The 27,753-nt window shown below is 41.0% G+C and overlaps 1 protein-coding gene across 1 annotated transcript; it reads right to left on the bottom strand.

The window, feature by feature from the left end:
• Positions 1 to 235: 235 nt before the first annotated feature.
• Positions 236 to 27,753, bottom strand: LOC145403209 (protein VAC14 homolog). The gene is made up of 15 exons (XM_080275020.1): positions 27,580 to 27,753; positions 23,916 to 24,066; positions 22,317 to 22,547; positions 21,613 to 21,830; positions 15,577 to 15,697; positions 12,911 to 13,034; positions 12,412 to 12,543; positions 10,625 to 10,761; positions 9,973 to 10,111; positions 7,732 to 7,855; positions 6,290 to 6,464; positions 3,019 to 3,137; positions 1,713 to 1,792; positions 728 to 872; positions 236 to 398 (listed from the first exon to the last, which is right to left on the bottom strand). Exons 1-15 carry the CDS (start codon positions 27,678 to 27,680, stop codon positions 236 to 238), a joined length of 2,160 nt encoding a protein of 719 aa, XP_080131146.1. The 5' UTR covers positions 27,681 to 27,753.

The raw sequence follows: 27,753 nt of genomic DNA, 5'->3' as shown, positions 1-27,753 counted from the left end.
TAGATGTAACTGGACTGAAGAGGTTTGAATGGAGGCTGTGTCTAACCATTTCACTATGAGAGATTCTTCCTGAGTTTAGTAAAATCTCATAGGGGTAGCAAGAATAAAATAATCATCATACTGACAGGAAGAAAAAGAAACATTGTGTGTTTATGAGCCTGAACTACTAAAAGGAATGGTGGTACAGTTCTCTTAAAACCAACTGGACAAAAATCACACAAATATGATATAAGCATCAGTGGCGTGAGGTGGGGTCAATGCTGGACTGTAACCTCTGTTTGATCTTCTGATGCTTATACTTGCGATGCTTCTCCTGGATGGCACTGAAGTGTGCTAGCAGCTCATCAAAGTCTATCTGGCGCACTGCCTCACGCTGCTCAGTCTTCCCGTGTGTTTGTCTGCCAAGAGCATATGTAACATCTACAGTACAGCCATGACGATTCTGATTATGGTGGAATTATATCATCATCCCAAACCTTATTCCCATCCAAGTACAGTGAGAAGTAGGATCCAGACACAGGGAAACACCATAGATATTGGGGGAATTATCAACAGCACACTCAATAAAATATACCACATACTGACTAACATGAACCTCAAGCCTGCCTCAATATCGCAAGCATAACTATCAGCACATTTTTTTGTGCTGTGTTTACCTGTACTATGACAGGAAACCTCGAAGAACATGAGATGAAACTGTTGCATGCACACATGTGTGACTGCTTACTTGAGGAGATGTGCGGGTGGAACACAGTTGAGGCGACAGCGAAGTAGTGTGAAAGCGTCACTCTGAGGTAGTAGCATCAGTAGGCCATACAGACTCTCAACCAGAGCACAGTGACCAACTGGGTCCAGCAGCTGTAGGCGCAGGTCTGAACACAGGGGAAGTTTTTAAGGTTACTTTGAAAACAGAGTTGTTTGCATCTCAACCACAAGAACCTCAAGCTTAGAATGCTTTCTTGGAGAGCTATGGAAATAAAAAATGGTCACCCCCAGAGTTTATCCAGTTAAGTAAAGACTTCTTGTGGTGGAGGGATTTATGTATGGAGCTCACTGAGGATATCATGGTAAGCTGGTAACCATCCTAACAGTTGTCATGCTAACTGTTCATGCACTCAACATTATCAACAGAGTGAAGGGATTAAGTCCAAGAGACTGGGAGGACTGAATAATTCAGTGTGCAGAAAGAGATTAGGATGGCTAAAAAATTTTCTGTGCTGGAGGTCTGGACAGTTGGATACTTAAGTACAACAGTGTAGATCGGTTTGATTATTTGAACCAAAGATCTCAAACCCCCTCCCCATCACTTCCCCAGCACCAACCACCTTTGGGTTGTGGTCATGTTCTTAATTTCTTCCCTTTTTACCCCCAGAGTTTATCCAGTTAAGTAAAGACTTCTTGTGGTGGAGGGATTTATGAAGGCTACATCTTACCCCAACACTTAGTCTCTCAAGTTTTGTAGCTTATCCTTGCTACTAGCAAACTATTTAATTCAGTTCAAGATGGATACCTAGTAGCAAAAGGGTTGATTAATGTTACATCCAACCTCCTCCAGCAGGAAAAACTTCACTCAAACAGAAAAGAACTCTCTGACTGTAGCAATAATTCAATAGAAACTACATCATCTGAGTATGCTGGTTAAAATAATATATAATAGTGCACAAATTTCAGAAAAACTAAGAGAAGTTTGCAATGCAACAGTGTGGACTTACATGTGAAGATGGGTGACTCTACCAGCTGTACTAGTTTGTCCACCTCCACCAAGAAATCTGCTGTCACCTCAATGTCTCCACTGCGTCACAAGTTAAGGACTTCATTGTTCAAAGGTTCCAAAAGTAGTTATAGCTGAGGGTATATGAGCTGGGATGTGTCAGGAAGTCAAATGAGGTCTACAGTTCCAATGAGTATGGAAATTTTGATTTTATATTGTAAAAATTTTTCTCCATATTGATGTGTGTACTGAAGTAGCCAGGTTGCTCATACCTAAAATGGATAGGCAGCTAACCTGTAAACATTAAAGCAACATTTTACAGATCCTGAAAGGCAACTGATTCACAAGGCTGAGGAACATCACTTTCTCTCAGCATGGAGGTGCCTTGCCCCCACCCAATGTTTCAAGTATGGGTTTAGATGTGGAAAGCTATCGAGTTATGCTTGCTGCTGGGTATTAAGTAAGGAGGATGTTTTGACTACAGGTACTATCAGGAGCAAAAATCCTATCACCTTTCCTGTTTCTCTCTCCAAGGACTGTGAAAATCAGTCTAATGAATCTAAAGCAATCACCACTAAAGACACCCATTTGTGGCTTTATATAACAGTCATCAGTATTGGTTGCTTCAGACTGATGAAACTGATTTTCAAGGTTCATGACAACAGAAGCATGAGATGTGACGACCTTGGATGCCAACAATACTGACAAGACAATAAAATTATCATCATCCAAACCCTATGTCACACTATAAAAGGAATGGGTAGGACCCAGAAACAGGAAAGGGAAAGCATAAAGATATGAAAACTGTTAACAGCGTGCCCAATGAAATAGGCTGCATATCCATTCATTGACTGCTTGGCCAAAAGAATAAAAGATGTGAGTAAGATTCAAAAGTAAGAGAGGAAAAGGGAAAAAGTAGGAGTAGGATTCAAAAGTCAGAAAGGGAAACAATAGAAGTAGGTGAAAGAGCAACAGCGTCCAGTGAGACATACCACACAGACAATGCTGGCAAAACTCCACACTGATTATCATTCTAACCCTACGCCACACTGAAAACGAGGTAAGTAAGGGAAAGAATAGAAGCAGGTGAAAGAGCAACAGCGTCCAGTGAGACATACCACACAGACAATGCTGGCAAAAATCCATAAGGATTATCATTCTAATCCTACGTAACACTGAAAACGAGGTAAGTAGGATAAAAAAAAAAAAATGATGAAAGAAAGCCTGAAAGTACAAGAACTATCAATAGCATGAACAGTGAAATACAAAACACATCCCCTCACTCATCATCAAGGCTAAAAGGATACAAGGCATGGACAAGCGTGGCAGCATGTGTGTAGTTCTGGGTAAGGAGGCAGAGGGTGAGGGTCGCCACCGGGTTGTGACTCCAGGACCGGTACAACTTCACAAATAGATCACAGCTTTCCTAAAATGGGTTATTAAAACAGTTTGTGCTCATTATATCACCTTGTCTGAAATTCTGTTTTGTTATTAATCCCTTCAATATGATAATGTATAATATTAGCTATTTCATCTCTCATAATCATATCGTATCATCTACAAAGGCTCCAACATGCCTGCCTGTATGTGTCAGCCGCGGCAGCCTACTTGGATATGATGGAAGTGATGTCTGATGACTCAGATATGTTGTCAGATGAAAGTGAGAGTGAAAATGAAGGTGCTATTATAAAAGAATGAAAGAAAAAAAAACAACTTGGAGTTTATCATTATACCAAATGGCATACATCTGGCAATGGAGAAGCTCCAACATCACAAGTTCTGACGGCTCAAAACATAGGTAAGTTCTTTTATTTGTACATTATGTTCGACATCATTTTACTCAGGAATTTATGATCTATTTTTGTGTGTGGAATATTTCATCAAAACAATTCTCTTTATTATACATCTCAATACTCCCGTGTGAGGGACATCCAGAAAGAAAAAAAAAGTGGAAGGGTTAAAACAGTTAGTGCTCATTATATTACCTTGTCTGAAATTCTGTTTTGCTATTAAGCCCTTCAATATGATAATGTGTAATATTAGTTACTTCAATGCTCATAATCATGCTGTATCATGTATGAAGGCTCCAACATGCTTAAATGTGTCGGCCTTGGCCACATAATGGCGCCTTTCCATGCTGCTCAATATCTGGCAGCCTCTCAATTCAGTCCCTTATCCCTGGGGTCATACTCAATGACCCTGTCCCAATTTTTTTTAGGTCTGCCTCTTCCAACCCTACCCCCGACATTCACACTTCTCACCTTCCGCACGCATTGTCACCCATCATTTCAACATGCCCAAACCATCTCCACCCCTCCTCATCACAACACTAAAACATTCCAGTCCCATCCTTCCTATCAACTCCTCAACTGCAATCCTAGCCCCCCCAGGCCTTAAACTAAAGGATGCACTGCACATCCATCTAATCAATCTCATTTCTGTATGTTTGAGCCTATAAATATTCTCTTTCTTTACTGCCCAGGTCTCACCACAATACTGAATTACACTCCTAAGACATGCAGCATACAAATATCCCTTAGCACAATGGGAGAGCCCTCTCAATGTCAGGAGAGGCAACAGCTGCCTAAACCTTCTCAAACCACATTGTTGAGGTGGCAGACATCTTGAATGATGGATGCCTACCTGAACCTGGACCTCCCAACTGAGAGACTGTATGACATTTACACAAATATCAACAGGCTTGTGGCTAATGAAAAGTAGTTGTTAAATAAGAAGATTAATGAATCCTCAGCAACTTATTACCTACTCACTTCACATGATGACTGGCACCACCCCAGACACCTCCACCTTCCTCCCCATAGCCCAGACCTTCTGCACCAGACCCTGCACTGGACTTACCTGGTGATGCTGAGGGCTTTGAAGTCTAGCTTGTCTTTGAGGGGTCAGAGGCATTGCTCATTCCCCCCTCTTGTAGCCCCTCAGCCTCAGATACCCCCTCCCAACACAATATGGATATCTCTACTACTGTCAAGGTGAGTTTAAATTCCACTGTTATTACCATTATTCTTGTCTATCCATTTATCTATCTATAGCCCGATGCCCTAATCCCGCAAAGGGTGGCCGCAGACAAAACACCTTTCACTCTGTCACCCACCATTTGACTACCCTCCCCCCAATGCACTCCCCCCTCCCTCATATACCTCTCAACTCCATCCCTCCACCTCATCCTCAGTCTTCCCCTCCCTCCATTTCACTTACATACACCCTGAGTTCTCAGTCAGTCTTTCATTCTCCATTCTCTCCACATGTCCAAACCACCTCAGTGTATTTCTCCTAATTTTCTTAACCACATCCACATCCACCCAACAACATTCCTTCACTTCTTCATTCATCAACCTGTCCCTCCATGTCACTCCACATGTTCCTCTCAAGTAACTCATTTCCACTGCTCTCCCTCTTGACTTGTTCCCTTCTAACAAGGTCCATGCCTTGCTTACATACATCAGGGTAAAGATCACAATACTATCATGCAGTGACTTCTTAACTTCCATACTCACCTCCCTATTTCTTATCACTGCTTTCGGTGAACCAACAACCTTCCTTCCCTGCTGTTCCCTTTCAAGCACTTCATCCCCAAAAGTTCCATCCTTACTTATCACACTACCCAAGTACTTGAAAGCACTCACGTTCTCCATATCCTCACCATCCAACCTCACTGTGCATTTTGTGACTTCATTCCTCTCAAACACCATAACTTTACTCTTGTTTACAATAACTTTCAGATTCCTCTTCCTACACACTGTCCCAAATTAATTCACCAAACCTTGCAACTCCCATTCATCTTCACTCAACAATACTATATCATCAGCAAACAGCAACACTGGAAGCTTCCACAGCTCACCCTCATTCACCAGAGCCACCCCCACATCCACTGCCTTACCTTGCACCTCCTTTACAACCCCATCCATGTATATATTAAACATCCATGGAGACATCACACATCCCTGTTTCAGTCCCACATTTAGATCAAAGAACTCACTCAGCTCACCATCCACTCACACCATAGCCCAAGCTCCTTCATTCATACTCTTCACAACACTCAACAATTTCCCCTCCACTCCATATACTGTATTCTTAATACCTTCCACATTCTTGTACATTCAATATTTAATATGCTTACTGATGGTCAGTGTGTTTTCATGGATGTGTTTAATGGGAGTATAATTTCCAATAGGTTCATAGTAGGGATTTCTTTTAAACATTTCCTGTCTTATTCCAAAGTAGCCAATTAACAATGTATCTTATGGGACCATTTACGCAGAATTTGTCTACGTGGGGGACTTTCCCCCACCCATATTATCTGCATAAAACATGGGGCCACTGTAACTATCTATAATTTGTCCATCTTAGTTAGACAAAATTTTTCATCTTGCAGCTAATTTTCCATAGCTCACTGGCAAAATAAGAAAATATTGTGGCTCTATATCCTTTCCACAGCATTTTTTTATAACTGTTATCATACTCTAATGTTAATCAATTTGCTACAGCTCAGCATTCAAGATGGAGACATAGAATTTTTAAGCCAAGGTAATGTGGACTGGGTATAGTCATCTTTACCGGGGTAGCGAGATCCTTGAGTTGTATCCTGAGAGTGAAGAGTTCCTTCGATGTGAGGAGGATGGAGGAGAGTGTCTGCACCATCTCTGAGGCAAATGTAAGGTTCTCCTCCTGCTGTAATAGCTCAGCCAGTGTACGGTAGATGTCCTCAGCACTTAGCATCACGCACAGTTGTCTGCTCAAGTACCGTACGGTACATCATTATCATCATCATTATCATTCATCTACATCACCATCATTAAATTTATCATCATCATAATCCTACAGAGCTGCCAATCCATGTAAGGTACAGTATTAGCAAGACTTACAGCAATACATACCACTACAAACACACTATAAACTTCAATCTCATTTCCCACTAAAACCAGTGGGGTAGGAAGACTTTAGAAATGGAAAAAGGAAACCAATGTAGGAGAAATTATTAACTGAGTCACAATCAGACAAAAGTGAGTTAAATACAGTAAAATTCTGAATATTCCTGTGAGAAATTAATCCAATACATGTATTTGTTATTCACTAGGTTCAATTGCCCAATTTGCTCAATATCCAAGCTTTGTTAGTACACTTACCACCAAGTGAACATTATCTTAACAAATATATATTCTGAAAAAAGTTCATCACTCACCACAATAACTTTTGTCATAATCCTGAAAAAAATAATGGGAAACTCTCTCCTTTTCATCCACACCAGTACTCCTGAAGAACAACACGTATATAACCTACTGTACAATACTATAACTTTTCTACATCTAACATGAACATACAAGTATAAGCTCAGCACAGGGTTACAAACAGAAGTTAAAAAATGAGAGTCAAAGTAACAGTCTTCCATTATCTGGGGACTTATTATAATTATTTTTGCTACTCCTCACCCTGCCCTAGGGTGGGAAAGGAAGTCCGGATGATGATAATGATGATGATGACGATGATTATTATTTTTTTTTAATATATGGAAGAAGGGAGACATTTTAAAAACTTGAAAAACAGCTCTCAAGGTACTTGTGTCAGGGTAATCTTGTCAAGCAAACCCTACCATCAACAAAAAACATCAGTGCACCAGTAGTAAGGGGGAGTATAATGGTGGTGGTTCAAACTAATCAGGTATGTTAACATTTTAGGGCTTTTATGATGCACTCTCTGATGAACAAAACTGTTTGGAGTTAGCTGGAATTGTTTACAAGAGTTGTTCTGACTATGTGATGATTAATGGTAACAGTATTAACACTAAAAGGCTTTTATCATTCACTCTCAGCTGAATTCAATCGCCTGACATTAGGTGGAGGAGAACACTGTATTAGTTATTCTGACTGTGAAAGGGTCAAAGGTGAAAGTACTATAACTAAGACTTTTATGACTCACTCTCAACTAAATAAAATCATCTGACATTATCTGGAACAGAATACTGGAGTTATTTCACTCATTAGTGCGCTAATTTGCCATACCTAATGATAAATGGTCCACGATCCTCCAAAAGATTCCTCTCTGTAGTGAAGAGGTGCAGGAGGTTTTCTAGGAATCGGGTGAAGTACTCGTCAACGCTGCTCTTCTCATCATTTGTAGTCACTGCTGTTGGGTAAATATTTCTTTAATCATTTCATTATGAGGATGTCTTTATCTAATTCCAACTAGTACCCAGACATCTATACAAGTATTCAGTTTGGGGAAGATCTCATGACGTGAAGGGGTTTGCACAGCTCAGTCTCAATGTGAAGATTCAAGGCTTTTCAATCATACCATGTCATTAGGAAAAGAATGCTGGAAAATCTGTCCTTAAATGTACCAGACTACAATAATCTACAGTAGTCTCAGGCCCCTACATTAACCCGCTGCGTCCCGTTGACATATATACAGTATGCGTCCACACGTTTTGTCACTGTCAGTCCCGTTGACGTATATAAACGCGCATCAATTGCAAGGTCCCTAATTTGCACAATTTTTGGTATGTATACACGGGACACCTTCCTCTATAAGATGCCACGCAGGGACAATGCCGTACCCCGCATGACCTCCCCCCCACACACGCCATTGTCGCGGCAATTCACCTGTTACCAGTGACCTTTCCAGTAAAGATATGTCGCGCCACGGTACGAAATTCAGGGCCAGAGTGATTCCCCAATCGATGACAATGTGGAGGACAAAGTTTACGTAGCATTAGAGGAAGAAACAGTCAGAAATAATGCTCAGGTAATGTCGCCAAAAAAGGTCAGGTATGCTGATGTGTTTGGTGAGTGAAACAAAGCTTATATTGCCTATATTACTGTGTGAAAACCAATACACTCTCCTACTACATATAAATTCGTACCAAATAAAAATAAATAAATACTGTTTATGAGTGGTGTGGAATAGTTACCCTCCCACAGAACTTGTTTTCTTTGGAGCCAGCCTGATAAAAAACCCAGTACGGTAAGGGGTACTGCAACCTGTATTGAGTATTTTAAACCTTAGGTGAGAGATTTCTCTATGAATTTTCGATGTTTCTCACCAAAAGCGGAGGTTTGAGCCAAAAACTTTGTTTTCCAAAACTGGTCAGGATTGGAGGGAGTCAGTGGTGGAAAATCGGTTGGGATGGGGCGGGTTAAGGGGGTCCAGTATTATGAGATTGTCCATTTCCTTTCCTTTTTCTTTTTAACTCTTTTATGATATCAGTCATGTCCTGTTTACTTCATTTTTACCAATGTCTTGTTTACTTTAGTCTTGCCACTGCTGCACAATTTTATTTAGCCTACATGAGAACTGGTAGTGAAAGGGCTTATGAAAGCTATGTCCAACACCTCCAGTTTGAGAAGAATCTCCTAAGGTGAATAAAGATATTTCAGTATGTTTATAATGATTCCAACACCTCCACTACCTCTAATGATGATTGGTATGAAGATTATTATAAAAATAATGGAAATGACAATGAAAATGATAATGACAATTTGTGGTAGGTGGAGGCACTCACCATCCACTCACTCAATGTAGTGCTGCCCTCGGGTGTCTGCCCTTTCCTTTCCTCCATTCTTCTTTCCTTCCATCCTCTCCTGTCTTACTTTCCTTCATTCTTTCCTTGTCCTTCTGCCTACGGGTGACTTTACACTCTCTCTTCTGCCTTTCTTTCCTTCATTCTTTCCTCTTTCTTTTGCCTGTGGGTGACTCTACAGTGAGTGACAAGCCAAATGGTTTCTTGTACACCAGGAAACCATTTACTATGCTGGGTGGTAACCATATAACCAAATTTTGTGCCTGGTGGGTTAGTGGTAATTACAACGCTCCAATCGGATTGAGCCAATGATGGTTTATATCCAAAGGGTGGTTGGGGTTTGTTGCTCATGTAATGCCACTCAGGGATGAGTGAGGCTGGTCACTCTCATCTTATGTGTCAGGACCACCTTGCCTAGCCCCAGGCTCCTACGCTCCTCACAGGGCAACGTAGAATTGGATGCTGAAGATGATGATGTAATTATGATGAAGATGTTAGTCATGATGAGGGAGTAAATGATGATAACAATACTGATAATCATCATGAAGACAATGAATCAATGATGGAGACAATGATGAAGACCATAATGACAATGACAATGAAGATGATAATGTAAGATGATGACATGATAGTGTAAGATGACAACAATGATAGCATAAGATGATGACAATGATAATTTAAGATAATGACAATGACAACGATGATGATGATGAGTTGCTCCAACCTTGTGCAGTGTGTGGGTGATGGTTGTTGGTTGATGCTATCTGTGCCAGGACCTGTATAACCAGCAGAACAACCTCATCTGATGGGTCTGACAAGGTGCGCAACAAGATGTGGAACAGCTCCTCCAGGTACCGGCACATCTGTGAATGGAGAAAAAAGGGATAACAATGGATGTTAGCTCACTGAATCCTGGTGATGTCCTTTTTGTTTATTCTTATTGATGCCAGATAATTTTATTCAGCTTAAAACACTCTCGTTGGGAAGGAGTTAAAGAAGGAACCAGAAAACCTCTCCACTTCAAAAAGCTACACAATATAATCAAGAGATAGCAACAATAAAATGAGAAAGGCACCCCAGGCTGAACTGTTTAAGTATGTCTTTACATCAGTGCCATGTTCTCTTCAAATGGAAGTATTATAACTATATTTACAAAGTATGGTACAAGGTGATTGGTTACCATCATCCCTGGATGTGCACATGGGAGTGGTGTGGGGCAAAAAGTCCTGTAGCTGCCCTGCACAACACTCTCAGGCAGGATTTTCAACTACATTTACATAATTCAAGTTCAGGCTGACATTTACAATTGGATAATGAGTGGAATGGATAGCAATGATGATGCTGATAACGAACATGCTGACAACTATAAACTGTACCTTGTTTGGGATCTTATTATGGAGGTGGTAGATCCACTTGAGGACTGCTGTCTTGCAGCGGACAGGTGTGTTACGCAGCTGTTTCTGCAATACCTCCATCACACTCCCCAGGTCCAAACCCTCTCCTCCACTCTCACCTGAGATTACAGTACACATGACAGCAATAATCAGCATCTCCCTAGCAAACAAAGCCATGAGGTACTTATGTTTATCACCTTCCACTGTGGTGCTGGAGAGGGATGCCTTAATGTGGTGGCAGTGATATAATCAGGCGGCTCCTTTTCCCAGTTATAAAAACGTCCTTAACCCATTAACTGCGCATAGCAGTTTTTTGGAGGTGTCCGTGGTGCGCAGACGTAGGGGTAAAAATGAAATTTCCCAAAGGCCAAATTTTGTCTTAGGAATTGAGAGAACACATGACAAAGTATATAGTAATGAAATATTGCCTCAATATTTACCTTGGTAAAGCCATGGATGAACATCGAAGTGTCTGATTCCCTATTGGAATGTATGGTTTTCGTTTTCTTTTTCAGTTTCAGTTTTGAAGGCTCAAACATGCTTGCATGGGTCGGCCTTGGTCACCATGGCACTATATTCGAAATTCACCTGCGCAGCCAGGCTGTACTAAGCAGTCGCACTCGGAACAGCCCAGGCTATATACAGCAGTTAACGGGTTAAACTCCTTCCTATACCCCAAAAGTGGAATGCTAGCCTGCAGGAGACTGACAAATTCAGCTCGCATTCCACTGTCATCATATTCAGATGCATCTGGGTCCATAACAACAACAACAACAACAATAACAATGATCTTCCACTTTCTTCCTCATCACCCCACTGTGAACTTATCCTCATTCTTACCTTCTTTTGACATTTGTGTTGCCTTAAACTAAGGGGACCATTCACTGCTCTTGACCTCATCTGCCAAAAGCTGAATGATTATTGCTTTTGAGAGTACACAGTTAATTAAATTCTGTATTGTACATGATTAATTTATACCTATCTCCGAATCAAAGTCGTTCAACTACCTTAAACCCCTTCACTAAAGTGATGCTTTACTTACTTAATTTTTACTCCACATGAATATATTCAACTTGAGAAATCCCACTCATAATGAATGAGTTAACATTCATAATTCTATTCCATCAAACCCTTTAGTGCTTCATCAACAGCATAGAAACCTTAGTTTTAGATTATTCAGTCCAGACTTTTAAGGCAAGAATGACCAATTACTCTCCCCTAAGCAGCAGTCAGTGAGCAATAACTCTTAACCACCTTCTGAATTTAGACCCATTATGGATCACATTCTGTTAGAGCATCTTAACTCACTTGGTCATTAGCAGTTAACTTGTTGGCTATATGGTTACCACCCAACATAAACTACTGTATCAAATGGTTTCCTAGAACACAGAAAACAATTTTTGGCTTGACACTTAATGTAAATCCACCTGAATATTGCATATAGCATTGCATCAAGTAAATGGATAGTGGGCATCACCACTTATCCCCCAAAAAGGTAAAAAAAAAAAAAAGGGCTACATTTGGCTATACATAATCCTTTCACCTTGAAATGGTCTCTCCTAAGCAGAGAACTTTATGTAAGTAAAAATGCAGTTGTATGAAGGTCTGCGTAAGAACAGAAGCTGAGGTGTTAGGATGTATGCAAGTACAAAAGGTGAGAAGATGTGTGTCAGTACAAGAACTAAAGTGTAAGGATGTGCTTAAATGCAAAAGACAAAGCGTAGGGATGTGTAAAAGTATCTACAAAAACTATGGCATGAAAATGGTACCACTGGGTGTGTGTGAGGCCAAGTCAAGGTCTGGGGTGGAGGCAGCACGACCTTCAGGTGCATCTCGGTCATCTTCCACAGTGATCAGGTCCATCAGGCCTGCACTCACTTGGTCGGCCAGTGCCTGGGTCTCTGGTGGGGGAGGGGAGTATAGTTTCACATAAGGAATGGCTTCCTTGCCATGATATACTGAATACTGTAAAATATTTTTCATGTACTTATGGCAAATATAAGCAAAATACCATTTTTAAACACACACACACACACACACACACACACACATTAATACAGTACTGTATTAAGGCAAGTTTACTGTCTAAAATGTTGAAAACCATTCAAACAAATTTTGCAAACATTAAAAAATTATAAATTTAAAATGCTTAGGAGGATAAGCTTAGGATGGTTCTTGTCTTGAGAAGGGGTTGAAAAGATATGAAACCTACTGTACTTCAGTCAGGTTATGAAGGTAATAACTGGGAGTGTACAGATGTTGACTCACTAGCATAGGTAGGGTCATCAAATGCGAGGCATGGGATGGTTGCTGACAGGATGCCAGAGGTGTGTGGCAGCATCACTCGCCCCGACAATTGCACAAACTCATTGATCCATGTCATGGCGATCATCTGGTAAGAAATATATCCACTCACTTCATGCAGTGCTACACTGCCTTTGTTCTAACCTAATGAAATCCTTAACTTCTTTTGTCTCAGTTAATGGCCACGTGTAGTCAGATAAGATGATCAATTTGACTATTGTTGCAGCCGCAGAGATTCATTCCTATTTCACAACTATGACTCATCAAATTTCATACAACGTATGAGTGGCCCAAGTCTGTCTGGTGGAAACAAACTGACTACCTAAGTATAGTTGACTCTGCTGTGAGTGACAAACCAAACTGCTTCCTGTTAATCAGTGAACCATTTAATACAATGGCTCGTACCCATACAGCCAACAAATGAGCTAAGGTACTCCAATGCTTTAGGTGGCTGAAATGGGTTTAAATTCCAGGGGTAGTTGGTTGGGGTTAATTACTGAAATAATGCCAGTCAAAGGCAGGTAACTTTTCACTCTCACCTTTAATGGCTGAACTGAGCAGCCTATCTCTAAGCTACTAAAGGATGCAGCAACAAAAATAAATAAATAAATAAACACCAACAAATACAGCTGAACACCTTCAACTCATACTCCTAATATCCAAAACCTCCTAGAATAAAAGATGAGATATTCCACCATCAAAATTGCTTACACAGGTACTTCTTATGTCATGCAGCAGTACCCAAATGATCTTGTTCTGTTTATTGGAACAATAATCATAAACTACTGACATTCCTGAGTCTTGAGCTGGATTCAGCAATATTTGACTAGCTTGCGCAGCAATGAAGAAATAATGTTCTTAACCCATCATTGAATACTCTGTATTTAACTTAATTACTTAGTTATACTAGTAACCACTACAGTTCTCCAATTCAAATACTATACCTGTATGTAATCTGTAGTTAATGTACTACTACTCTGCTCCATGCTTCTGTTCTTTGTTACCATCATCATCACACAATTTCCCTCTAATAAACAGGGTGGGTAGCCCCAAAAACAGGGATACAAAACCTTAAAGTTTTATCTATCTATCTATATATTATTTCTCCCTCTCTCTCTCTCTCTCTCTCTCCACTCACTCAATGTAGTGCTGCTCTCAGGTGTCTACCCTTTCCTCTCCTCCATCCTTCTTTCCTTCCATCCTCTTCTGTCTTTCTTTCCTTCATTCTTTCCCCATCCTTCTGCCTACGGATGACTTTACACTCCCTCTTCTGTCTTTCTTTCTTTCGTTCTTTCCTCTTCCTTCTGCCTGCGGGTGACACTACACTGAGTAACAAGCCAAATGGTTTCCTGTACACCAGGAAACCATTTACTATGCTGGGTGGTAACTATATAACCAAATTATGGTGCCTAGTGGATTAGTGGGTAATTACGGCGCTCCAATCGGATTGAGCCGGTGAAGGTTTATATCCATGGGGTGGTTGGGGTTTATTGCTCACGCAATGCCACTCAGAGATGAGTGAGGCTGGTCACTCTCATCTTAAATATCAGGAACAACTTGCCTAGCCCTGGGCTCCTATGCTCCTCATGGGGCAACACAGGATTAGATGATGGATGGATGGATGGATAATCCACATACGTCCACTTTTACACCCTCAGGTACCTGGACAATCTCTCTTTCTCTTTCACCTCATCATTAGCACCCCTTACATTCCATGTCGCAATCCATATCATGTCCTTTGTTCAGTCCTTGGTCGTCACCTGTTGGTCAGTCCTGGTCCGAGGTTTCTTGTTTGTATTTTTAGTTAGTTGTTTTCTGGGAAGGGGCACTAACCCTCTGCCAACCCACTTGTTGACACAAAGGGAACACGTGCTGGTTGGTTATAAGGTTACCACCCAACATATTAAATGATTTCCTGGTTTACAGGAAATCATTTGGCTTGCCACCCAATGTAGAGCTACCCTGATATAGAGTACCTCTACACTAAGTGGGTGAATGATGGGTGCCCCCATCTAGAGAGGTAATCTTGAGTCTGACATCACTATATCCATGCATGAAACTGTGAGTATGGAAGAATCACTTCTCTAGTGACAAAGTGGTGTTCCTCAGACAACTTTCAGGATAAGTAAAAACACTGCCTTAATGAGAGCAATGGAATTCCCTACTTATGATAAGCATGTGCATAGCAGCTGCTACAATACACTAAAGTGAGTCCTTGTTAAAAGTCATATGTTTTGACTGACTGACTGACTCTGTGTGTGTGTGTGTGTGTGTGTGTGTGTGTGTGTGTGTGTGTGTGTGTGTGCGTGTGCTCGTATGCGTGCGTGCGTGCATACATGTGTATGTTTGTGTGTGTGTGTGCGTGTTTGTATGTGTGCGTGCGTGCATACATGTGTGTGTGTGTGTGTGTGTGTGTGTGTGTGTGTGTGTGTGTGTGTGTGTGTGTGTGTGTGTCTACAGCATATTACAAAATGATTGCTTCTCAGAGTTATATTGCTACCAATATAGCTGTCTGGCAGTGTAACAACAATTACAGCATCAACTGTGTGGAGAAAGTTGATCCTTTGAACACATCCCTGGCTTACAACAAGGACTGATTGTAAAAGCCAACACTAAGGGGCAACACAAACCTGAACCACCTGATCGTTGGACTGAGCATGTGTGATGAGGATGTTGATCATGTCGGCAAACTTCACCTTATCCGGGGCCTTCTTGATGCTGACCAGGAATTCACCCACAACTGCCTCACACCTGTGGTAAGTCATTATCATATTATTGGCTTTTTTTTTTTTCTGAGCTTCTATTTAGCTATTAAATTCTTCATTATGGTGACTCATTTGCAAGCATTCAGATTTAATTGCTCAAAAAGGAACCATTGCAGTAAAGGGGTTAAGAAGGTAGAAACAGCCAACACAACTGGTGGGTTTTGCAGTAAGTTTCCAAAGCCCATTTATCCATGTCAACCAATATTTTACTGCCTCATCAGGAGCACACAGACTAAGCCACTCAGTCCAGATATTTAAAGCAAGAAGGACCAGTTGGTACCCATGAGTGATAGTATGTGAGGAATGGGAGTAGACTGTAGCACCAGTCAAACAGGGGGGTACTCCCAAGGTGGATGGCAAGCTCGTGACAGGTAGAGCTGGAGCTCCCATATCACCAGCCCTCTGGATCTGATCCTGGTCATTTTCCTTTGCTGAACATTTTTAGTGCTTTCATTTACACAGAGAATAGGCCAGCATACTCTCTTAATACCTCTACCTTCAACTGTCTACACCACACTACATGCACATAAGATTTCACACCTATTTCCATTCCCTCTTAGCAATGGCCACCGCAATAATACCAGACGAGATGGTATCTCGGATTGCCATCACCGGCAGGGTACTGCAGGTGGCGCAGGGTCATCCCGGTCACTATCAAAGGACTGTGCCGGCAGCGACTGTTGCAAATTCCATTCATGCTCATCAGCAGAGAAGTACAGGTGCGGCCTTATTCTTCACCAATATCTGTGGCCTCACTACCATTTTGAATTCAGTTCATTTTTTCCTACAATCCGTATTCCCTCCAGTCCTGTTCCTCACAGGACCTCAAATCTCTCCCTCTACCAAAATATTCCTATTTTGTTTTCCTGGTTACCATCTTCTAACAAACTTCCATAACAAGGGTGGCACCTATTGTTATATCAAATATGAATTTGCAGTTGACACTGTTTTAAACTTTATTTCAACTAATTTGATTACTCACTGCATAAACTAAATTATCTAAATACTGTATTACCAAATATACCTGTGTAGTCTATCACTCCCCTAATGCTTCTACAGAACCCAATGTCTTTGACTCCATATCCACACAGTTGAGTAACCTTAATCTTATCCTTAGCACCGAAATTGCCATTTGGGGTGATTTTAATATACATAATGCAGACTGGTTATTGCACTCTGCCAGGACTGACTGACTCTCGGGCAAGGAAGCACACATTCCCTTCTCATATCCTTTGACTAATCCAAGAAAGCCTTGGAATATCGCGCTTGTTCCAATGCTGTCCACAACAAGGAGAGGGCCAATTAAAGGTACCGGAGCCAACTCACCCCTGAATTACATCTTTTTTACGTTTCTGCCAGGAATCGTGCTAAGTCTGTTCTTCGCTCTGCTGAAAATAATTTCATCCATATTAAATGCTCTCAACTCTCCAACTCGAATTCTTCCCGCTCCTTGTGGCACCTCGCCAAAAACCTAACAACTTTACCTCATCATCCTTCCCTCCTCTTTTCTACTCTGATGGTTCTGTAGCTATTTCTTCTTCTGATAAAGCAGATCTTTTCGCTCAGACTTTCTCCTCCAATTCCACCTTAGATGATTCTGGTGCTGTTCCTCCATTACTTCCCTCCTCTGACTTCCTCATGGCTGACATTAAAATTTTTTCAGCTGATGTACTTTCTGCCATCACAGGCCTCAACACTAATAAGGCATATTGGCCTGATGGAGTCCCTCCTGTTGTCCTCAAGAACTGTGCTTCTGTGCTTACACCCTGCCTAAGTAAACTCTTTCGCCTTTGTCTATCACCTTGTACCTTTCCTTCTTGCTGGAAATTTGCTCTCATTCAGCCAGTCCCAAAGAAGGGTGACCATTCCCAATCCTCTAACTATCGTCCAATTGCTTTAACATCCTGTGTCTCAAAAGTTTTCAAGTCAATTCTTAATAGAAAAATTTTAAAGCATCTTTCCTATCACAACCTTCTTTCTGATCGTCAGTATGGATTCCATCAGGGACGCTCCACTGGCGATCTTCTCATCTACCTTTCAGACTCCTGGTCATCCTCCTTTCGGGACTTTGGCAAAAGCTTTGCCATTGCACTTAACATCTCAAAGGCTTTTGATCATGTCTGGCATAAATCTTTAATTTCCAAACTGCCCTCTTATGGTTTCTATCCTTCTATCCGTGCCTTCATCTACAGCTTCCTTTCTGGTCGTTCTGTAGCCGCTGTTGTAGACAGCTATCATTCTTCTCCTAGATCTATCAACCGTGGTGTTCCTCAGGGCTCTGTCCTATCACCAACTCTCTTCCTTTTATTTATCAATGACCTTCTAAGCTGTACATCTAACCCTATCCACTCGTACACTGATGACTCCACCCTTCTCCTTTCCATTCGGTTCCCACAATGTCCATCTCAGCAGTTACTTCAAAAAACTAGGGATGAGGTTATGGCGCACCAAATGTCTGACTTGGCTCGTATCTCTGCCTGGGGTAAAAATAATATTGTTGTTTTTAATGCTTTAAAGACTCAGTTCTTACACCTATCAACCGGACAAAATCTTCCACAGGTGTACCCACTAATGTTTAATAATATTCAGCTTAAATCCTGCATCATCCCTGAACATGCTTGGGGTTTCATTCACTCAGAACTTATCTTGGAAAGATCATATTACATCTCTTGTAAAGTTTGCTTCCGAGAGATTAAGTGTGCTAGGCCAATTCCGTTCCTTCTTTACCCCTGCACAACTGTTGACTCTATACAGGGGTTTTTTCCACCCCTGTGTAGAGTACAACTCTCATGTGTGGGGAGGCTCCCCACATACAGCTCTTCTCAACAGGGTGGAGTCAAAGGCTTTTCGTTTCATTAACTCTCCTCCTCGTACTGGCTTACTTCAACCTCTGTCTCTTCGCCGCACTGTTGCATCTTTATCTTTTTTCTGTCGCTACTTCAATGGTCACTGCTCCTCTAAACTGTCTGCTTGCATTCCTCCATCTCTACGACGGGTGTGTAGCACCCGTCTAGCAGCAAACTCTCATCCTTTTTCTGTCCAACTCTCTAATGTAAGAGTTAACCGTTACTCCCAGTCCTTCATTTATGCAACAGGTCAACTGTGGAACTGTCTCCCTCTGTCTGTATTTCCTGCTAGCTATGATCTCCAGTCCTTCAAACATAGTGTGTCCAGACATCTCGAAACAATCAGATCTTGAATTTGGCTCTCTCTTGTATTTTGTTTTTCTCTTGGAAGGAACGGTTATTGCGGGCTCGTGGCCTTTGGTTCCTTCTTCCTAGCATTAACCCCTAAAACGCGGCCATGGACAGCCGACCCCCCCCGTATGGCAGGGTTGGATCGCGGTCTGAGTACCTGTAGGAAAATATTAGCCAAAAATCAGAGATTAACCCTAGAACATTATACCTGGTATGGCAGACAGTACTAACATTCAGCTTTCTCCAAAGACAGGTGTTGAGCCTTCGTGGACTACCCAAGGACTTGTGGAGACTTGCAAAGAGCTAGAACTCGCCATAATGTCACTTTGAAAGCCTGCGGTAAACTGACGCTAAACAGGGGAAAACCGCACGCAAAAAAGCTAGTGTGACAACTGGGGAAACAAGCGTTTCCTATTAGCATAAACTGCTTGTGAGAGGAGAGCGCAGATTGACAGTTCTGAGCAGTCAGCGTGCTGCCATATATCACAGCCAGGCTGGCCGGGCTGTGGTGGTGGTGGGGGGGGGGGACGCAATACTTGGTAACAACGGAGGTCAGTAGTACAAAGGTCAAGTATGCTAATTGTAACTAAAGGGTGGCGGTACTGATAGACAATACCAGCTGGAACATGCTTGCCCGTGTTTATTCAAAATTAACTCAAATCGCAAACGCGACGATCCGCTGTTATGTCCTTTTTGGCGATCGTCGCAAAAGCGACGAGCTGCGGTTAAAAAAAAAAAAAAAAAAACTTCTTCATTCCCTAATTCATGGAAAGAAGCCAATATCCATCCAATTCCAAAAAAAGGAAGTTCCTGACCCCTCTGATTACAGACCAATAGCTATCACGTCACCTCTTGGTACAGTATTTGAAACTGTAATTAATAAGCACATAGTTAAACACCTTGAATCGAACAACTTAATTAGTGATAGACAAAATGGTTTTTGCCACAAAAGATCCATCAATGATATTCTCAATCTCCTGACTCACACCATACAATAATCAATTGACCAACACGGAGAAACTCATGCAATAGCCACTGATATTTCTAAAGCTTTCGACAGAGTGTGGCACTTCTCTGCTATCCAAACTCCCCTGCTATGGAATAACGTCTTTTGTTCCTCTGCTTTCCTCATATCTCAGCGACAGAAAAATAAAAGTAGATGATGTATATTCCAATTTCCACTCAATTAATGTCGGCGTGCCACAAGCATCAATTCTGGAACCAACCCTATTCCTAGTTCATATTAAAGATCTCTTATCTGTCACCCACAATCCCATCCATTCATATGCAGAGGACTCAACACAATTCATTCACACTCAAACACCCATTTACAAAGTTTAATATCTCTAACTCTCAATTCAGTGCAGCCATCTCCAAAAATCAAGACTAATCTGAGATCACTGAATGGGGACAAAATAACCTTGTCTCATTTAATGCTAGTAAAACCAAATATACAGCATACTGTACAAAATACTAATAGGCAGATACTGCAAGATTCATATACAGCATTACCTTCAATGCTACTAATATTCCCATCTCCAAAAATTCTCTGTGTTTCACTCAACAATATCCTCAACTGGACCTCTCATGTCAGATCACTTGCTAAAACTACCTCAAAGAAATTTAGATTATTGTACAGAGTCCATAATATCTTCACTGACGAGCAGTTAGCTACAATTTATAAGAATCATGTGCACTCCCAACTAGAATACTGCGCACCCTTGTGGAATGGATGTGGAAAAGTTGCACTAAAACATCCATCCATCATCCAATCCTATGTTGCCCCATAAGGAGCGTAGGTGCCCGGGGCTAGGCAAGTTGGTCCTGACATTTAAGATGAGAGTGACCAGCCACACTCATCCCTGAGTGGCATTACATGAGCAATAAACCCCAACCACCCCTTGGATTTTTACCTACACAGGCTCAATCTGACAGGAGCACCTTAATTACCCACTAAACCACCAGGCACCATAATCTGGTTATATGGTTACCACCCAGCATGGTAAATAGTTTCCTGGTGTACAGGAAACCATTTGGCTTGTAACTCTGTGTAGAGTCACCCACAGGCAGAAGGAAGAGGAAAGAATGAAGGAAAGACAGAAGGGGAAGGATGGAAGAGAGGAAAGAGCAGACACCCAAGGCAGCACTACACTGAGTGAGTGGATGGTGAGCGCCCCCACCAACTACACTACAAAATTCAGAACAATGCTGTTGGAATTATTAATAACCCTGCTATTACAAATAAACTACCTCCCCCTACATGTAAGAAGGAATGTTGCCTCCCTTGCAATATTTTAGATACTTTTGTGGTAAATGCTCAGACAAAGTTGCATCCATTGTGCCACCTCTCCATGCCTTCCCTTGTGCTACACGGGCATCTGGTAGTGCTCATGACTGGAATGTCACAGAACTGCTTATCAGAATTATTTTATTCCCTGAACTGCATCTCTCTGGAACTCCCCTCCCCAGAGTTGTTTCCCCCCAAACTTCAACCCACAGCTGTTCATGTCCAACTGTCACAGATTCTTTATGAATGGAAGATGCCAGTAATCAAGATTATGGGTTATTTTTTTATTCATTTGATTTTCCTTCATCTGTTCTGGTATTAAGAAAAAATAAATAAAATAAAAATAAACCCCAACCACACCTTGGATTCACTGCCACACAATAATGATGGCTGTAATAGGCTAGCTTAATCTCTCACATTTTTTTTACTTCCGGCTTCGGTCCCTCCAGGATGAAGAAGAGACCCTCCAGTATCTCCGACAGGAAGGAAAGAGTGTCCACATCTGGGACTGTGTGAAGCACGGAGACCCAGGACACCACCAGTGTCTGCGCCCAGTGGTTGTTGACGTACAGCTTTTCTCGCAGCACTGGGATGAACCCAACCAGGTCAAAGGAGGCACTTTCAGTGACAATGTCCTGGTGGGGTACATGGCCTCATCACTATCACCAATTCAAGAGTGCATCTGTCATCAATTTTCGTGACTTATCATAAACATGAATATACTGTATGCAATACAAGCTTTAGGCACATCTCACCCCATCCTTATGTGGGAAAAAAAAAAAGCTCAAGATGATGGTGATGGTGGTAAAGATGATGAACTTGATTTATGGGTGATTCATACCTACTGATGTCAGAGTATTTGCAGCTATTATTTCAATATATATAACCATAGTGTCATCAGTAGGTGGATTTTTACTCTGAAATCCAGTTACAGTATACATATCTGTACTGTGCTTATGATATAAATCATCTGCATTGTAATTCTGTATAAAATATTTACATACATTTGTATTAGTACAATATACAGTATATGACATGACAATATTTTGGAGATATGGGTGCTTGATACTGCAATGCAAAATGGTAAACAAACATTATTATTCTTATTATACAGAACACACCTTCATTATTCTATCCAACATCTCTGAGCCATTTTTAACATTTTGGTCAGCATCTGTTGCAAGGCGAACAAGGATGATGAAAATGTCATTGAACTGAGACAAAACAGTCCCTCTGGACACTCTGACAACATTGTAGAGACTCTCAGTGGCATAGTAGCGCACGTTGGGGTTGCTGTCAGTGAAACACGCCAGGATGGGGTTGACCAGCACCTGGATGTATGGACCAATGCCCTGCAATACAAAGGGAACTGTTATGTCATACCCGTACTTACACCTGCCATAATGTGAGCCTAGAGGTTCCTTTCCTCATCTTTCACAGTGATTTACTTTGTACATTGAATCTTCTGTTCTTTGCAAATTATAATATAGTTACTTTACTATTTCATGTTCATAAATATAGTACAGAATACTAATGATAACTGGTAAACAAGAGAGGCTAACTGTTAAGTAGCCTTCTAAACCCACATGAGCATTAAGAATGCTTTATATTTTACAGTGTTGTGATGCCAGTGTAATGAAGGGAAGTGGTCATCTGGGACAGGTACTGTACAAGCACAGTATCAAGACCATTCATTAATTATATCGGCACACTAGGTAACACACTACAGCATACAGTATGAGATTTGGTGATAAGAGAAATGTTGGACAAGATAGAAATTGATACTTTATTCAATATCACCTTCAAGGAAAAGGTTCAACAGCTATACAGTGATGTCATACTGGATTTGGAGCTATTGTTGTTGTTGTGGTACTCCAGTCTGTCTGATCAGGCAGACCCATCAACTGTAGGCATGCAACTGCCTCTGTGTGGCTATCCTATGCAGTGAACCAATGTTCTCATGTAACTGACAATGCCTCACCAGTGAGGTGTGGGGATTAGTGTGAAGATTTGGTTCCTGGGTGGATGCCACATTTGCATCTCCATCCAGTCACCAGGGGCACCATAGTAAGCTCCAAGTCACCCTGTTATTTGGCTATATGGTTACCACCCAGCATTGTAAATGGTTTCCTGGGTTACATGAAACCATTACATTTGTCACTCAGTGTAGAGCCACTTAATGTGGAAAGAAGAGCAATAAACAGTGATAGGAAGGATAGCAGAGATAGGAAGAGAAGAGGAATGACACAGAAAAAAAAAAGAGACATGAAGAAGTAGGCAACACTACTCAAACACTGTGTGTGGATGAAGGATGCACCCACCTACCACCAGAGGATTTGGGTTGATATTATGAAGCTCTAAAATGCCATAGGCCTATTCTTAGAAAACAAAAGATACAGGCATTTTTCATGCATAGCCTAGAATTTTTGTAGAAGAAATGCTACTTTCACTGACAATTTTTTGTTACACACAACCTCTTAGTTCACAGCTGAGGGGCTTAATCCTAATGGATGGCTGGGGCACTTCTGTATTTTATTCTGGTTACATCCATACAATTATTTCCTCTAAGGCAAGCAACTCACTTTTAAAGCATTATGCACAAGCATTTATTCAACTGAAATTACAACAGGAACTTACAGGTGAAACCACTTCAACCATGAAATAACTAGTGCTGTTTCCACATTGTTGTGTGACAGCAAATTTATACAGCCAACACTTACCCTTGTTCCTAACCCAATGGCAACGGCTGCAAGGCCAATAAGCCCTCCTTTGCGAGTGTGGGGGTTGTGTGACATAGCAAACTCCTCCAGAACACGAATAAGTCTGCTAGTTTGTTCGTGTTTGTCATTAGCAGAGAAGTCTTTCACCATCCTAAAAAGAATGAGAGATTATTATATTAATTTTGCATGGTCAGTACACCATACTTTATACTATACAGTACAACAGCTCTGGAATACACATGTAATGTATTTCATAAAATTAGCCAATGTATCAATATAATTTGAGCATTAACATATATATATATATATATATATATATATATATACATATATTAGTAAGAGTGGAGGGTTGGAATCTGCTTTGCATGAGCAAAAGGATGTGACAGTCTTACATCCAGTCTCTGGATACGGGTACTCAAAACACCATGTAAACTGCAATCTTCATGGACAGGCAACTGTTTAAGTTTTAAGGTGGTCACTTACAACCCACACATTATATACTTTTCATATTCACATATCCTCCTTAATCAGAATTGCTAAATACTTTTCATATTTGCATATCATTCTTATAAATTTCTAAGTTGTGTGTTTGGTCTAACTTATGGGCCAACCGATATTCTAACCAGAAAGCACCTCTATATTTGTGAAGATGCAAAACTCAACTTATGGGCCAACCGATATTCTAACCAGACGGCACCTCTATATTTGTGAAGATGCAAACTCAGTACATTATACCATCATTTCCATACAGATGAAAAAATTCAGAGGTAATTATCAATAAATTACCACCTGTCTTACAAAAGCGAAAAGAAGCAAACTCTATCCCAGAAAGTCCAGTATAAAATAAACATGAAAAAAATGATAAATACACTCACCCTCTTACATCCACTTACGCATATACTTGTACTGTATATTAACCCCTTAACCGCGGGGCGTCACTTTCGTGACGCTTGGGAGCAAGAGATCATACCGTGGGGTGTCGCTTTTGTGATTCTGTGTTATTTTGAATTCACCCGGGCTTCCAAGTGGGGGCTTGTATCATCTATCAGTACTGCCAATGTCCAACACTAGTCAGCACTCCTAATCTCATCTGTACTCCCATCCATTGTTGACAATTTAGCCATTTCTCCCCGTTCTTGACTCCCCTCCCTACCCCCCCTCCATTACCCTATCCTCTCGCCTGCCTGGCCGTGCTACGCTAAGTAAATCTTCCCTGGAATTTTTCACTGATTTCATCCATTGAAATAAGCCCTATGCCCTATTCTTATACCAAATAATATATACAAGAAAGAAATAAGGTAAGTGAGAGTGCCATACACCTGGAATTGACTAATTATCACCTGACAACACCTCACGTGCACTCGTTCGCTAATTTTCGCTGTTTATTTCCCCTTGAAATATGCCGTACAATCTATTTTCGTAATAAATATACATATAAGGAGGGAAGGGAGAAGCCTAAGTGATATTTACATTCACCTGGAACTACCTAATTTATAATGTATTGTCTAGATTTCCTGCCAATCATTTCACTGCTATAAAGTAGCTGTGTCAAGAGACTAAATATTGGCAGTACTGATTTCCCTAGGTAGGCCACCACCCCGGCCCACCCTTATCAGTTCACTCTCATCTTCCAGTGTCGGGGTACGTCTGTTCGCTCTTGCTAGCTTCAGGGCCTTTTCACCCCCATGCAAAGGGCCCTGTGACCTTTACCCCCTACTAAACCTCATGTGGAAAGAGGTAAAGGGCGGACAATTGATAAAAGAGTGACTACGATCTTTCTATTGAGTAAAACAGTGCAAGTGGAATTGTAAATAATGTGTAAACAGCAAGTGAAAGTAATGAATGTAAATATACGTGAACAGTGGAAAATAGTTTTATAAGTTACTTCAAGTGACAGTGCATAACACAGTGTAAATAAAATAGAAATGTAAATAACGTAAATAAAATAGAGAACGTAAATAGAAATGTAAATGAGTAGTATTATAAGAATACGAGTATATACCCTAGGAGTAATGAAAGTGAAAGTTTCATTCTAGCATGTCTGAATACTATGAGTTATGAGAGTGAAATTGAAAGTGACATTCACTCTCAATGCTAGTATACAGGACAAGAAAGTGAATGCTACGTATTTTACTGAAAGAAATTGAATCCCTACAGTGACAATAAACTAATACTACTGAGGGAAACTTATGGATAAAGACTGTAGATATATATAAGTGTTATATAGTAATAGAAATATAAAGTGTGAGGGGTTTTATGAATAATAAATGACAGAGTACCAAGAGCGAACTAGCGCAAGTGCGATGGTCAGACTCGCTCATAATTTTCACTGCTTTCACAGTGTTTTTCTTTTTGGAGTATGGATCCCAAACTACTTGAAAATCATAAAGTAGTGTTTATAGCATTAATATCTGGCTGTGGTAATCATATTACGAATTGTCGGGAAGTGTAAAGTGGAGACTTCGTTACCCAACTTCAGAGGTCTCCACAAGTCCTATGGTAACGACGAAGGCTCAACAAACATTCCAGGAGAAAACTGAAGGTATGTGCCATAAGCATATGTAATTTTAATATTCTAGGACTAATAACTGATTTTTGGCAAATATTTTTTGAGAGTCTGTCGGAGCCTGAATAACCCCGCGGCACACGCAAAACATTGGTAAACATGCCCGCGGTGTAGGGGTTAACTGCCTCTGATACCATAAAGTACAAACTTAAATCCTCTAAAAAGTGCTCTGGTGAAACATGCCATTTCATCTTAACTTTACTCTGGAAAAATATCCAGTGTCTGATAGTGTTTCAAATGGGAGTAAGTGCCTTAGGATGATAGTGTGGCCATGTGGTAAAAATGGAAAATGAAAGATTAACTAGGAGATTTTATGTGACTGAGGTGGAGGGGGGAGGGGGGAAGACTGAGGATAAGATGAAAAGATGGGGTGGGCTGGCATGTGAGGCAGAGTGGTGTGAGCTGGAGAGAGGGAAGCTTGATGGTGCAGGACAAAATGAAGTGGAGGTGATTAATGTGTAGCCACCCCTTCCAGAATTATGGACAAGCATCTGGCTATAGACAGACAGATATAAATGGGGTTTGGAACTAATGAAGCAAGTTTCCAACTTTAACATCAACAGGTTTAACAGTAGGAAAGTTATTGACTGTGAGTTCATAATCAGGTACCCGGTACTATACAATTATTACTGTATTTTCATTATTTTTTTTAACACTAAGACTGAAATTAGGGGGAAAAGCTTCATGACTTTTCCATCAAATATTCTGCTAACAACTTAGCATACCCCCTCCCTGCTTACTAAACAGATCACATGCTATGGAAAAGTCATTTAACTCCCTCCCTACCGTAACTTGGTTGAAAACTCACTGAGAAGACCCTCCCCAACTTGGTCAGTCAAGGCCAAAAACACATTTAAAAAACGAACTTGACTATGGGGTGAAACTTATTATAATAACGCGTCTTTTTGTGAGTTACAGTTTGGAGTCCACGACGAAGGACTGACCCTGACCAAATTATCTGAAGGAATTAGGCCGTTAAGGCTGTTTGGAAAAATAAAACTGAATATTTAATATTCCTTGGTGTCTCCCTGATAGTCTAAGTTATATGTGGCCCGAGTTTAATTAAGGAGCTGGCCTTAAGAATCAGAGCTAACTTACTTCTCTATCTCGAGCGCCGCCGCCTTACGTTTGTCATACAGCTTGTCACTGAGGGCCCGCACACAGGCAGAGCTCAGCGGGGAATAGTCACGGTCACTCATGGTTCTTGGTGTTGTTGTTTTCGTTGTGTTACACTCCTCACTTCATATTATTCTCAACCTGACAACCAAGGAG

Source organism: Coenobita brevimanus, chromosome 60, assembly GCF_032717465.1.
Source record: "Coenobita brevimanus isolate Jiangsu-jjx chromosome 60, ASM3271746v2, whole genome shotgun sequence".
Taxonomy (NCBI): Eukaryota; Metazoa; Arthropoda; class Malacostraca; order Decapoda; family Coenobitidae; genus Coenobita; species Coenobita brevimanus.
This window is presented reverse-complemented; position numbering and strand designations above follow the sequence as displayed.

Coding starts and splice junctions, on each gene's coding strand:
- LOC145403209 (XM_080275020.1), bottom strand. CDS start 27,680: ATGAGTGACCGTGACTATTCCCCGCTGAGCTCTGCCTGTGTGCGGGCC. Junction 15,698..21,612: donor AAGCCGGAAGTAAAAAAAAT/GTGAGAGATTAA, acceptor GACTTACCACAG/GTGTGAGGCAGTTGTGGGTG. Junction 3,138..6,289: donor TCAAGGATCTCGCTACCCCG/GTAAAGATGACT, acceptor AACCCATTTTAG/GAAAGCTGTGATCTATTTGT.